Source organism: Columba livia, chromosome 1 (assembly GCF_036013475.1).
Source record: "Columba livia isolate bColLiv1 breed racing homer chromosome 1, bColLiv1.pat.W.v2, whole genome shotgun sequence".
In the NCBI taxonomy this organism is placed as follows: Eukaryota; Metazoa; Chordata; class Aves; order Columbiformes; family Columbidae; genus Columba; species Columba livia.
The window spans coordinates 133,446,101-133,460,754 of NC_088602.1; the positions used below are offsets into that span (position 1 = coordinate 133,446,101).

A 14,654-nucleotide genomic window follows, 5' to 3' on the forward strand; every position below is an offset into this window, starting at 1 on the left:
TCCCTTGATGGGACACCACGGTATAGGATGCAGCATGGTGCTTTGCCTACTGTCTCTACCTGCTTTCCAAAGCCAGGCTGGAAAACGCTGACACTCTCATGGATGAGGTCTCAACAAGTCACCATATAATGGTGAGATGAGATTATCATCTGAGTTATATAGAAAATTAGTCTTTGGCCTTACCCAGTTCATTTCGTCTTGCACATATTTCTGTTGTTTTTCCTCCCACACACATACACACATATATCTACTTCCACATACTAGTCCAGCTCCCAGTGCAGTCAATGACTTCAGCAACAGTTGACCTGAAGTCCATAATTATGCAAAGCAGTTAAGATGTTGTGGGATTGAGTCTGATGACTACTATAAAATATTTTGATTCCTGAATATTCACTTTGACTTTGTCTGATCTTTTAAAGGCCCAGAAATGGAGTCCTCTTTTGAAACAGAAGATGAATTGCATTAACTAAATTCATAGCATAAAAATAATTCTATAACTGTTCCTTCATTTACTGCAACAGTAAACCAAGTCCCTCATTGAATAAAACTTCCAGCACAGATTAACCAGTCAGGAATCAGCTTGTTAGCTCCGAAAATGGAAAAGCAATAATATTTCAGCTCAGGTTCTTTCTGTTCAAAAAATTTCTGGGTTCTGCGAATCCAAACAGGTATGATTAACCTATTCCAGTAGAGACTAAGAAAACCTCTTTTTTGGTGAACTCTTTTTTAGTTCTGATTATGTCTTGATGAGTCAGTATGAAATTATTGTTTTTCCTAAGTCACAAACAGTCTGTTTCAGATCTGTATTTGCCTAACATGTCACCAAAACAATATGTAGATTCAACAGGTTGTTTATACCACCTATCAGCCTTCTCATGTGTAAAGATTGCCTTTATTAACCAGAAAGATGGGGTGAAATTTTTACTTACAGTCATTGACAAACCACAGGAGAACGTAAAATTATGTGTACCTTTCTGTCCCAGGTCTAAAACAGGAGTGATTTTCCTACCACTGCACATGGTCTCCGTTTCTCTCCTGGGACAGTTGCAAACCCAATAGAAAAACTTGTGCTAAAGAGAGACAGAGACTTTTGAAGTTGTAGTTTGACCTGTATGATTTTCCTGTGAAAAAAAATTGTTTGCTTTCACATTGCTATGTAAAATCCAAAGGCATAAACACACAGAAAATGTAAAATACTATGGTGATCTTTTTACTAGAAAGCTTTTTTAGAGCCTTCACTGTGGGAAATAGCCAAATACTGTTTATTTACCCACAAGTGTTTACAAAGGAAGAAGAACCAGCACTGGATAAAATGAAGTGTGTTAAATGTGACACAAACATGTATTTGAACCTTAACATGAGAATTTGCATTCAACAGTGATGCCAGTGTTATTACCAATGTGCCTTGTCAAATGAGATGTTGTAAGGACTGTTGCACTGGAGGTGAGTACATTGCTGCAGAGCACCTGCTCATTGAAAGCGTGATTGCTCAGAGAGCAGGCCTAAGGTCTAGGACAAGGGTCTAGACCTCTCTTTATATGAAACATTACTTTGTCTTTTAATTTCTGGTTTAAGGTTTGGCTTTTTTTTTTTAAAACACCTTTTGCAAAGAGCACCCCTATATATTCAGTCAACACAACCTGTATCTGGAGTTAGAAAGCAATGTGCCAATCGCATGGTGCCTGAGTATCTCTGGAGCTTTCAAATTTTGTAAGGCTGCTTTTACTGAAAGCAAATATATGCAATAACTCTACAGGAGTGAAACAGTTTATACTAAGGAACCTGCACTCCCTCTGTGTTCATTTCAAGGTGGGGAGTTACTCTGAACCAGCTCCAGACTTGTTCCAGAGACTGAAGAGCCATTAGCTGTTGAAGTGAATGTAGTGCCTTCTGGAGTACACATTTCAGTTTAATTTTGTATAAAAGGGATTCAGTCTGCACATTTGCTGTATGCACCAGAGCACAGTGAAGGGTGTAGGAGTTTAATTTCCAAAGCCCACTCCTGATTCAGACTAACACACTAAAACATACATAGCAATAACGAAGAGAAAACAACTGCCTCTACAAAATAGAAAAATGCAAAAAGGTTCTCCCTCAGCAAAATGCAGCATGCACTCAAAAGAAAAATCTCTGTATTAGAGCAGACAAAAGATCTGGTGGGGAAAGGATGAACCTAGAAGAGAATTGCCTGGGAAGTCACTGTTCAAGTCATGGGGCCACGTCACATGTGGCAGAGACAACTTGCTCCTGGCCACCGTGGACTTCAGTGGGAACAGCTTGCCAGAGAAGGGCTCAAAATTCCATCTGATTGCAAAAGCCTATGTTAAATAATGCCCAAACAGCAACACAGCTCTCTGCCAAGCCACACTTTACATTTACTCTTATAGTTATTGTTGTAAGATACCCCCTCCTTAGAGATATCAGGAGGGTGATGCATGTCTCTGTCCTTCAAAACATCAGTAACTTTGGCAAATACCTGAAGCTAGCAGTGGTTGATAGCAAGTTCAGTTTATATCATTATTGCTTGTAAGAAATGGATAAATTTGCAATCTAGCATGTTTCATAAAAGTGGGAAAAATATTGACACAGTTATTTGGGAAAGAAAGAGTCGGGAATGTAAAAACTGTTTAAAAATAATTTAAAAATCTTTCTGTACTGCTTGGTTTTAATCACTGTCCATTTCTTTCACAGATATTTCTTGGTGCTTTGTCTTTCGTTTATTTTGCTAAAGCACTGTCAGGAAGTTATCTAAAAAGTACTATTACACAAATAGAAAGAAGATTTGATATCCCTTCCTCTTTGGTTGGTGTTATTGATGGCAGTTTTGAAATTGGTATGTGCTGTAGAAACGATTTTTTTTTCAGAAAAAAAAAAAAGTGACGCAATTTGTTGTGAAAAACTATTGTATGAATTTCCTTAAAACATTAAAACTGAGAAAGATTTAAAACTGAGCAAGATTCATCTATTAAAAATCAACGTGACTGTTGGTATGACTGCATTGGATAGGATAGAGTTGCTAATACAAGGAATTCAACATAGACCTAAATATGTTGTAACTGAATAAGCTTAGTGACTGGTTAATAAATACTAATAGAAATTTTGACAGTTGAGTGAGAGCTTACCTGCAGAGATTTCTGCTTTCTCTCTCCTTTTGTCAGCAATCCACCTTCCCTACAAGTGTTCACCCTTTGTGATTCCTTAAGCTGCAAGAGTACAAACTTCTAACTGTAATCTATGTTCATATTCCAGTCCACCCCCTTCCCTCTTTTCTAAGGCTTCCAGTGTGACATTGTGTCTTGTGATTTCAGATCACTGAATTTATCTCATGGGTGTTCCATGGACTGTGGTATTCTTGGGAATGAAATCTTAGCCTAAGTGTATAAAGCTCTGTTTGACTCCCTCTTTTCCTGCTTTCCTGGTTATTTGTTCTCTTCGACTGGCACAGTCATGCTGCTCTTTTCCAGCTGCTCATCTAAAGTTTATTGTTTTCTCATCACAGAAGGCATTGCACTCCTGTAAGAATGCCCAGAAAGAGAGCAAAACACCAACCCCATGCAGTCAGCCCTCTCCCCTTAAATTGTTGCCTATGCCACACACTAGAAACCGTTATCTTAGGGAATCTCTTATCAACAAACCCTAAAACTCAGTTTTCCTTTTGTACTCTCAAAGGGAACCTCCTAATCATAATTCTGGTAAGCTACTTTGGAGCGAAGCTTCACAGGCCAAGAATAATTGGAACAGGCTGCTTAATTATGTCAGCTGGAACATTCCTAATTGCAATGCCCCAGTTCTTCATGGGACGGTAAGTGTGAAGTGGTTGGTATATTCCAACTGGACTATACACAATGAATTTTAGCTCACTAAAATATTTAGGCATTGATTGTGAAGATGCCCATAGAAATAGGCACATGTGGACATGGTTACTCAATTCAATATTTTTTGTGAAAAGACTTACTAATGTAGAGCAAATAATGTAACATATATGCTAGTCTCAGTTGTAATCAACTTATCGTTTTATTAGTCTGTGATCTTGGTCAGCCACATTTTTACATGGTTTAACAATTGTTGAAGCTGCTTCAGTGATTAAGTGATGACTAAACTCAGGAAGACAATCTGAGTAACAAACACCAGCCAGCCTATACACCCATTGTCTGATACTCTCTATGTACAGATTCAGGCATCACAACAAAGTCCCAGTTAATCTGAAATACATTGCTGTGACACAAAGAGAACCAAAGGGACCGTTTTCATGTACTATCGCAATGTAAACTGAGTTCTATCTATGCACAGTAAATCATCATTGGCAACACTGATTGCTGATGAAATTTGCATTTAAGTGCTATGGGCCTATCTTCCATGGCAGCAACAGATCTGTTTGCTTTTTTCTTATACGTTGGAAAAGTAAAAAGCAACTTTTTGGTTTATAAACAGATATCGCTATGAAAGATTCCATTCCACAATTAATTCGACTGTAAACATCTCTCCATGTCTGCAAGATAAAAACCAAACTCCAACCTCAGTCTGGGAAAAATCTCAAGCAAAAATAAATGCAGGTGAGAACTATCTCTGTTAAATATTGTAATAAACACACTGCAATACATCAAAAGGCTCCCAAACTCTCATGCAATAATTTATTAGAATGCAAAAAAGTAGTAAATAGGAATCTTTCCCACAGAAAAGCCAGATTTACCGGCTGAGGCAAATTTATTAAAAATAAATAAATAACTGCCACTGCCCACAGCCAATATGTTTGTTTTCAGGCTGCAGCCTTTCCTCCAGCCTTACTGTCTCCTCCAGCAACTTTCTGCACCTTCGTGGCTTGCAGGAACACCAGACAAACTCTCATGGGGACCTTGGAATGTCATGATCTTCCCTCTGCCAGGAAATGTTGTTTGGATCCTCATCCCACTGGAAATAGCTGCTTGGGTCTCACAGCCTGCAGATCTCCCCTTCTTGTTTCCCTCCCTGCCCGATGACCGCAATGCACATATCAGAAAGGTGTCTCCCCCTTGGGTGTGTTGAGCTTCCCAAGTCTTCCTCCTTGATGCCCGGCCATGAACAAGGTTTAAGTGAACAAATCAAACCCCATCCGTCACAAATCACGTGTGTGCTTGCACATGTGGCCGGCAGTGCTCACTATTGTCAATGTTTCCCAAATCTTTCCATTACAAAATCCCAATTTTGGTTAGAAGGAAGTGAAAAAGGTTTCCAAAATAGGATGAGGTGACAAATGTGTAAAACTGGCCAACTTCTACTACCTTTGGCTGAAGCAGTTAATGCTAAACATGTGTCCACCTCAAGCTGATTTGGTTAAAATTGCCATTTCCACATGTCACAAAATGTTTTTCACGGTTTTCATATTGATTTTCCAACATCAGAAACATTTTAGAAGTCATGTGCATTCAGTGTCAAAATGTAGTAAACCCACATCATTATTGTCTCTCTTATGATGTACCCAGGATGTGAAAAAGAAGCAGGCTCTTCCATGTGGATCTATGTTTTACTGGGAAATCTTTTGCGTGGAATAGGTGAAACTCCTATCCAGCCTTTGGGAATTACATACATTGATGATCATGCCATTGAAGAGAATGCTGCCTTATACATTGGTAAAATAAATAATGATTATTTTTTCCTAATAGATTTTTCTCCAGAGGAAACAGAGTCTTTCTGAATAATGGAATGAGTGTTATTAAATTAAAGTGCCCTGATTGTTTTGTTTGCATCATTTCTAATATTAAAGTTTATTTAACAGTCAGGTACACTCAAGAGACCTAGTTCCCTTTTAATTATACCAGCACAGTTCCATTATCTTAATTTGAGGAAAAAATTTGGCCTTAGATTCCTGCTGTTACCCAAATTTTCCTAATTCTTCCTGATGTGGACTGCTGAGACTCTGTGCACATTCAGTTCTCTGGAAAGTAATAAAAAACATGTACTATTTTAAGCACTTAGAATAGAATTTCAGCAGGCACTCAAAACTTTCCCTCTGGACTCAGGTGGAATTATAAACAATAATGCTGAGGCTATGAAAAGTTGTCACTGTTTTCTTATTGTGTTCATTCCCTGAAAATCTCTGCACATTCACCTGAAATATTAGCAAAACGTCCTTCCCCATCAGCATCTTGTCTTGGCAAGATTCCAGTGTGGCAAAAGGCAAAACCTCATGCTCCCAGATTTTCAGATCAGTTTTGAAAACTAAAAACACTCAGAAGTTTGGCTGAGGGTATATTGAAACCTATTAATACTGGGTACCAAACCAAAGCGATTTTTCAGCCTATTCAGGGCCCAGTACCACTTAAAGTAATCAATTAACTTAAATAATTGACACTTGCTTTCCAGTTACTTTAATCTAGTCAGCTAAAGAGTTGCTAGCAATTGTAGATTGGTTTTACTATTGAGTTCAGGACATTAAGTCCCCTGACTTCTTTTACATTGGACTCAATTTCTTGCTTTAATTGGATGATACCAAAAATCTCAAAGTGCCAGTGTAGTGGGGGAAATTTTTTTTTTGGCTTTCTTCTTTTTGAAAATGTTCTGACCTTTGTAATTAATGTGCCAGAGAGCAAATGTTGGTTCCATATTTTAAGACTGCATCACTTGTTACCCATCATAGGTCATGCTTTGTTAGGTACAGCAAGAACCAGCACTCTTTTTAACTCAGAAGCATAACAGTGCCCTGTTTTCTATTGCAGGCTGCGTACAGACAGTTGCAATCATAGGGCCAATATTTGGCTTTCTTCTAGGATCCCTGTGTGCCAAACTTTATGTTGACATTGGCTTTGTAGATCTGGGTAAGTCAGAAAACTCAGGTTTAAAAAAAATTCAGCCAGGCTCCAATCCTATTTTAGGCCAAAAGCTATCTAGTTATCTTCTAGGCATAATGGGCTGGCGGGGTAGAATGGACATTTTATAAAAGGATGAGAGCAGTGCAGTGTGCCATGCAGAAAAGTCTAGCAGGAAGGATAGATGTGGAGGAAGTAGGAAGCCTGACTCTTGCTCAGCCTCAGCAGATCTGCAGCTGGTGATCCCCAGGAGATGCCCTGGTGAGGAGGCTTGGCACAGAGCAGCAGGCATCCCAAGGAGGCAGAACTGAAGCTCAGGATCCTGCCAAGAGATGTGTGTGTGCACTTCATAGTACACCGTTGTTGCCTGGAAAAGAGGTCTTGCATTGGGTACGAGGGCTCCTGATTTCCTTCCTCTCAAGAAAACACCTTCCAACCCATTTTCTCTGGCTCTTTTGAGTGGAACAACCCAGCTAGCAGCAAGAGCCTGGTCACCTGCACTACCCCATGTCCTGGTCCTTGCAGCCTCTCTGGGGACATGCGAGTGGCAAGGTTGGGTACCCCCTGGTGACAGTGGGAAGGCTGCTGCTGTGTCACAGGAATCAGCGAGTCCATATTGCCACCCCACAATTGTTCCTGCAACACTGAGAGAGAAACACAAAGCACAGCCAAACCTGGCAAGGAAACACAAGGCACAGCCAAACCTGGCAAGGGCAGGGGTGGATTCCCCTGGAGAAAGTCCCTCCCAAATCACCTCTCTTGTTATCAGCAAACATTCCCAAAAACCATTTGTTTATTTCTCCTTTTTTTTTTTTTTTTACTTTCTCCAGACAGTGTAACGATAACTCACAAGGATGTGCAGTGGGTGGGAGCCTGGTGGCTGGGTTACTTAATCGCAGGTGTGATTAGTGTTCTGGCCGGCATCCCATTCTGGTTCCTGCCAAGGCACCTCCCAAAACCAGAGAGCAGAAAGGACTCCAGTACCTCTTCCGAACAGTCAAAGTTCATCATTGAGGATAACAAGGACCAACACAACTCTTATCAACAACAACTGAAGATGGCTGAGATGGTAAAAGGCAAGTCACTAGAGTTCTTTTCTGAGTCTTTCTCTCACCAGCTTTTATACCTTAAAAGTTTATACCTTCTCAGACCATATTTTAGTGGCCTCAGAATTGCTGTTTTCCCTCAGGCATCACTTTCCACCTAACTAGTACACACAAAAAGGGTCTCTTCATAGTTCCCTGGATCTGCTCTTGCACGCAGAACTTCTCCAGCTGAGATTTGTGAAATTACGCTAGTGGCCCAGCAAATACCATGAAGCTGCAAAAATTTTTAATTCACAGATGGTAATTGTGGCAGAAATAGGGATAAAAAAAAATCTCAGTTTTTGCTAAACCTTTTTCTTTAGGTGATTTTTTAGAAAAACATGCAAAATCTGATCAGTATAAGGATGGGCACAGACTAGATACAGTATTTTAGGAGGCTGAGTGGATTTAGACATGAGCTGTTCTGCACAATTGCATTTCCTTGGCCCTACTTTGCCAAAATAATTTCCCTCACTATTTGAATCTGTAATTCAATATGTCTGTGCTTACTGTCAGCTGTGCTGAACACCCTATGCTCAAAAAATTAAGCAAAAAGATGCTGTGGCTGTTTAGGACACATAGAAACCAAATCAGTCCTGGTTTACGATCAAAAGAAGATATTTAAACCAAGAGATCTTTTCTGGGATATTAATGCTTAGTATTTTGCCCCACTGATCCCCCATACAGAAATGTGAGAGCTCTTAGGAGCATCGTGGAACTTCATGGATTCCTTCTGAAATGTTCTGCAGTCCTTCTTGGGAAGGAGCAAACACGTTGCAAAGCATTATTCACAGCAGTTACTGTCTCTCTAGCCTGGTTGTCATTTCTGTCATTTTGTCTTGCAGACTTCTTGCCATCACTGAAGAACCTCTTTGGGAATCCAGTTTACATTTTGTATTTGTGTGCAAGTATCATTCAGTTCAATTCTTTAATTGGCATGGTGACATATAAGCCAAAGTATATTGAACAACAGTATGGGCAAACTTCTTCAAAAACTAATTTTGTTATAGGTAAAGTTATATCTGCTTCTTGATCTCTTAAAAATGGACATTTTAGGAGTGGAATTTATATACATCTACAGAAAATTGAAATTTTAGGGTACTTTTGTTTCTTCTCCTTCCTTGTCTGGCCCTAAGTAGTAGTTCACAGAAGGTAAGTTATTTCATTCCTGCTTTAGCGCTAGTTAGGTCTGAGTTTATCTACGCTAGAATAACTATGAAAGATTACATTATTTCATACCTTATTTCCCTTATTTTACCAGAAATTTGAAAAATAATGTATGTACACCACAGGAGAATAATTGAAAAGATAATTAATTTTTGAATACTTTACAAAAATTTGTCATGAGACAGATCTGTTCCCTTCCCATTTATTTCACAAAATGATGATCAGTTCAGTGAGTGCTAAAGGACCGATCATAAAGTAGTTGTGATATTGTCAGTGATTTCTTACTTTCTGAGGAATTTGGTGTTAAATAAAAGGAAGTCAAAGTCATATGAGTGATCACAACATACATGTGTTAAAAACTTAACATTATCTCAGTGCAACACTGGTGGAGGAATAACAGGTATTTCTGCCCTAACCTTACCTAAGAGCCTTTCTCTGTGATGAAGTTAGTCTCCCAAGCCCTTTCGTACAGCACAAGAGAGAGACATGATTTCTACCTTTGGGTGCGGAGGTGGCTATTTTTGGAGATGTCTTTAGGACAGTGAACTTCACCGCCCAGTTGCTGAACCTGCATGCAGGTTTGGATTCAGCTCCTGAGGTGCTGGGACTCAATAGCATTACACAGCAAAGAGACATGTCTATCCAATACAGAGGGAACTGCCTGTTCCAGAGCAGCATTTGTTGCACAGCAACAGAGGTATATATATCTGCTGAAAAGCTGTATTGATCCTTTGTGCTATGTTAATTCCTTAAAGATAGAAGCTGGAATTTCCTGGCATGAAACTCCTCCAAGTAAGGAGAAATCTTCTAGCCTAGTCAATGGCCAGAGAAAGTCTAGGAAACAATTGCTACATTCAGTCCAGTATTTCTAATTGTATTTAAAGATTTTCTGGAGCTAAACTTTCAGGTATGTGGAAACTGAGTGAGGCTTAAGATCCATCTGATTTCACAAAGCACAGGGACAATATGCAACAGAGAATGTCTGATTCCTGGGCTACAGAAGGATGCTGGCTGAGTGGTCATCCCTGCAATAAGAACTAAGACGGTCTATTTTTCTTTCCCTACCTCATTTTTTTTTTTTTTTTCTGTGTGTATGTGTGTGTGTGTTTAAAAACAAAGCAATTTCTAACACAATCTCTCTGACAGATATCCAGATTGTCAGAGCAATCTGAAGCACTCTAAAAAAAAATCAGCTGCAGGTCATGAGAGGGTAATTTTCAGCAGTTGCAACCCAAGGGATAAGCAAGAAATTAAAAAAGCTTCTGCTGTGTATGTATGATTTTCCATAAATATACACACTTTGCTTCCCTTCTCCCACTTCCCTCACCATGATGCCAGTATCAAGCAATGGACTTAGATTGTCACGAACAAAAGGGGTGTACAGGAATGGGCAGGCAGAGCGTGAGTCCTCTATGGTGCATTACATGACTCCCAGTTCCAATCCCAGTCCCCTCCTATAAGCAAAAAGAACAGGAAAACCTGTTGTATAGTGACTCTTAATTTACATATGCCGCATTTTGGATGCTGCTTCTAAATCCCCTGAGATAAAATTTTCGTGTATGTGCAGAGTGAAAAATGCTGCCCCAGTGAAGCTTCCTGAACCTTGTCAGTAGCTGAACTGGGCTCAGGTACTCAGCCTAGGCACAACTCCTGGGTTTGTTATATAAACTAAGGCTTTTTCTAAAATCAGACATAGCTACTAGCATCTCTTCTAAGCACTGATTTTTTTCCTTGTGTACAGGTAGATCAAACACTGACTTGAGTCAGAAATGTAAGAGATCCAAGTACATCTCCTAGCAGGCAGATTAGACTTTAATGTTGTAAATTGGTGATTTATTCCAAGTCATTTGAAATCATATTATAATACCTCCAGTCCCCTGAACAGACTTCTGAAACATCATCTGCCATATGAATGCACGTATGTGTTCGTACTTGCATGGGTTTTGTGTGCTCACTCAACTCAGCACCGCTTGGTGTCAGCATGAATTAAAAGCTGCAAACCTCATACACAGCCCTGTGCAAGGGAAGAATTTAATGTGCTGGGACTGGCTGATAAAGCTGGGAAAATAATTTTCAGTAACAATGAAACCAGGAAAGGGCACCTTGCTTGACTGTGCAGTATCAGTCACGGTGATTTATATTTACATCTTTTTTGCACATACTGAACAAGAAGGGGTTTTGATCTTGTTGTCCATGTCTGTCAATATGGACACTGCTTTGAGCAAAGCTGCCCAGGTAAGGATTAATGGTCACCCAGTTTTTCTTGTTTCCTTCGATGCTCTTACACTTGATTGCCATCAATTATCTAAACCTTATATATAAAATCTCTCTGTCAAAGTACTAGCAAAGAAATATTTCCCTAGGAGAAAGTTTTCAAAAGCAGTCCCAGCACCTTTTTAGGAACAATCAAAGTCCAGACAAATAAAATGTCCTGACTGAAGATCTTTCATATTTTGTTGCTGCATGTTATTGCTGCTGCTGTTTTTCTGGCTGAGGAAAACAGTGCATTGATCTGGAGTTTTCATTAATACAATTTTTTCTGTTTGATTTCAGGTCTTATCAACATTCCTGCTGTTGCCTTTGGCATATTGTCTGGGGGACTGATCATGAAAAAATTCAGAATCAGTGTTTTAGGGGCTGCAAAACTCTCCCTGGGATCATCTTTCTTTGGTTACCTTCTGCTTCTCTCATTATTTGCGATGGGCTGTGAGAACTCGGATGTGGCCGGACTGACCGTGTCGTACAACGGGTATGCTGGGAAGGGCACGCTTCAGTATAAAGTGCTGTTGCAAACCCAACTTCTTCCTCATTTTATTCCACAAAGTATACATTGTTGAAAAGAGAATGACTGACCTAAATATGCTTCCCAGAAATTTGATTCAAAGCGGTGGAAACCGCTCCATCTATTCCAGCAGGCATTGTGTCAGAACCCGTTCGTGATTGTTGCCTTCAGCCCAGAAGGGTTTATGCCACAAGTGAAGATTATTTTTTCTGATTACTTTCTAATTATCTTTGCCATGGGACCCATCCTTTGAGCCTAGAGATTTCTGGAAATATGAGGAGCTCAGTAGGGGGGGTGAGATTCAATTAATTCTTCCTTGACTCTGTGCGCTGCTGAAAAACTCATGGCATTTAATAGCTTCTGAACCCAAAACATAGGGATTAATGGATTAACCATGAGTTAGCCATTACATTAACTGTGAGGTACACCAGAGGCTAGGACTTTGTGGTCACTTTTGCCCGTGCTATTACTCTGTAAAGCTCACTTTTTAGTAGGAGTTTCCAGCACCGACTCCACAGCAGCCCCAGGAGCTGCTCCTTTGGTGACTCCAGCAGATGGCTACAACTAGCAGATAGCTGTCGTGCAAGGTATCAGACTCTCCGTTTGGATGAATCCCATTCTGATCATTTCCTCACTAACTTCTACAATGGCCATTTCCCATGAATAGCTCAGTCCCCTCTTTCCCATCAGAGTAATCAAACTGTTATGCCTAGTTTTGTTGAAATTGTATCAAGTCTCAGATAACTAAAATCCTAGAAAGTCTGAGAAAATGCACGAATAGACATTTTTAGCTGTCCCCCTTAATAAAGTAGCTACTATCTCACAGTAGGTGGTGTGATATTGTGAAAAGCTTTTGATAACAGAGTAATAATAATTTACACTGCTGCATGGCTGTGAAGAGGCAACACCTTAATGGACTTCAGACAGCAGGCCTGATCAGGTGTGCCTGGCAGAGCATAACCCATGATTTGATAATGATTTATTCTTCATATGCTAGAAAACATCATTGCAATTTCTCTTTTTCTGCAGAACTAAATGGACAACTGATTACGAGCAGGCCCTGTTTTCAGAGTGCAACTCGGGCTGCGAATGTTCCATGAATGACTGGGACCCCATCTGCGGGGAAAATGGAGTTACCTACATTTCTGCTTGTCTTGCCGGCTGCCAGGCGTTCAATGGCAGTGGGAAAAACACCGTAAGACAACTTTTCATTTCCAAATGTGATGTGGTAGTTTTTCTAATAAGAACAGTTCTGTCAGAGCTAGGGGATTAAAATTGAGTAAGGCAGGTCCTCTCCAGGCCTAAGCTCCTTGGGTTTTTTTTAGTGATTGGCCACCCACATTTAAAACTCTCAATTGCTCTTTCCAGCAGAAATCCCAGGCAGAGAATATAGGAGGGTTGTTTTCTTTTCTAGCTGTTGGCTACCAAAACTGTTTAAAAAAACCCACTAAATACATTCATCAATAGTAGATGCTTCTTTATAAATTTCTCCTCTAATGAACAAGACTTTTCCTTTAAAAAAAAAAAAAAAACGTTTCCAGTTGGTTTTAAACTTTTGGCTACCTGGAAAAGCATGATGTGCAATTCCTGAACATCCACTTCTCAGCAGTTCAGGTTATCATACACTTTTGTCTGCTATCTTCCAGGTATTTTTTAACTGCAGCTGTGTAGGAACCTTGGAATCTCCTTCACGAAGCTCCTCAGCTGTGGTGGGACCATGTCAAAAAGGAAATGAGTGTCCAAAAATGTTTCTGTATTTTCTAGTAATATCAGTTATCACTTCATATACTTTGTCAGTAGGTGGCACACCTGGATACATACTGCTTCTAAGGTAAGAGGCAATTTCTATTAGCATTGCCAATATTTTTCAGGGTGTTTTGACATGTGTAACTGGGTCTCCCTCCCCCTCTAGTATTGTGAAATATTTTCAGCTACACAAAGTGGCTTTTAAGATATATATATATATATATATATATATATTTATTTTTTTTACTATTGAAAGGCGTCCTCACAATTTGACAATGAGTTTTCTACCTTTGAAGCAACAATATGCTTATAATTATCTCTACCAGCAATACCTTTCTGGTTTTAAACATCCAAAATACAGGAGACCTGGTTATCATTTATAACAAGTTCCACTTCCCTGAATGTCTTTTACATTACCAGAATGGTGTTAAATGACCTCCATGAAATGGAAATTAGCCCTGCATGTGCCATTGTGTGCACATGTATGCTTATAGGTAGCCAGTTTTCCTCATTTGCTGTGGATACAGATGCACAGCTACACAGAGGTGATCTAACCCAAATCCTCTATATACCCTCAACTCTTCTTGTGTAGTCCATTTTATTATTCCATATAATTGTTTGAGCCCAGATTTTTCTCTTCAAAACAAAGATAGATTTAGCATGAGGGTTTTTTTCTTTCATAATAATCATGCGTTTATTAAATGATTGTCCCAAGGGATTGTTCCAATATGTATTCAACTACTGGAACTGTTTGTCCATCACCAAGTGTAAGCTTTTAAGCTAATTTTAGAAAGTGCAAAAGCAATATAACACTTGCAGGGATTAATCTGGATTTTTGTCAGCTTCTTGCAATTTTTGGATTCAAAATGATCCTCTGCTCTGTTTTGGAAAGCTTTTTTTCTCAGTTCCTATTTCCAAATTATTTCCAGATGGGTACATTTTACTTCTCAAACAAAACAACAGTAACTGCAGTTCAACTAATCTTTATTACTGTTGTGTTTTCTTACCCCAAAATTCTCTTTGTTTTTGAATGAAATTCTCTGGAACAGGCCCTGTCTCATTGCCAGTCTCTTTATAACACATGGAAAAAGC

The 14,654-nt window shown here is 39.4% G+C and overlaps 1 protein-coding gene across 7 annotated transcripts in view; it reads left to right on the forward strand.

Moving 5' to 3' along the window:
* Positions 1 to 14,654, forward strand: part of SLCO1C1 (solute carrier organic anion transporter family member 1C1) — a 41,585-nt gene that overhangs the window by 6,018 nt on the left and 20,913 nt on the right. For 5 of the 7 annotated variants that reach the window (XM_065030881.1, XM_065030887.1, XM_065030857.1 and 2 more), the window contains exons 3-12: positions 2,692 to 2,833; positions 3,670 to 3,802; positions 4,432 to 4,553; positions 5,460 to 5,606; positions 6,693 to 6,791; positions 7,613 to 7,858; positions 8,713 to 8,877; positions 11,588 to 11,783; positions 12,846 to 13,011; positions 13,463 to 13,647. In XM_065030881.1, coding sequence (XP_064886953.1) covers positions 2,692 to 2,833; positions 3,670 to 3,802; positions 4,432 to 4,553; positions 5,460 to 5,606; positions 6,693 to 6,791; positions 7,613 to 7,858; positions 8,713 to 8,877; positions 11,588 to 11,783; positions 12,846 to 13,011; positions 13,463 to 13,647 — 1,601 coding nt within the window. The remainder of the gene's footprint in view (positions 1 to 2,691; positions 2,834 to 3,669; positions 3,803 to 4,431; positions 4,554 to 5,459; positions 5,607 to 6,692; positions 6,792 to 7,612; positions 7,859 to 8,712; positions 8,878 to 11,587; positions 11,784 to 12,845; positions 13,012 to 13,462; positions 13,648 to 14,654) is intronic. The other 2 variants (XM_065030904.1, XM_065030897.1) reach the window with 1 other exon arrangement.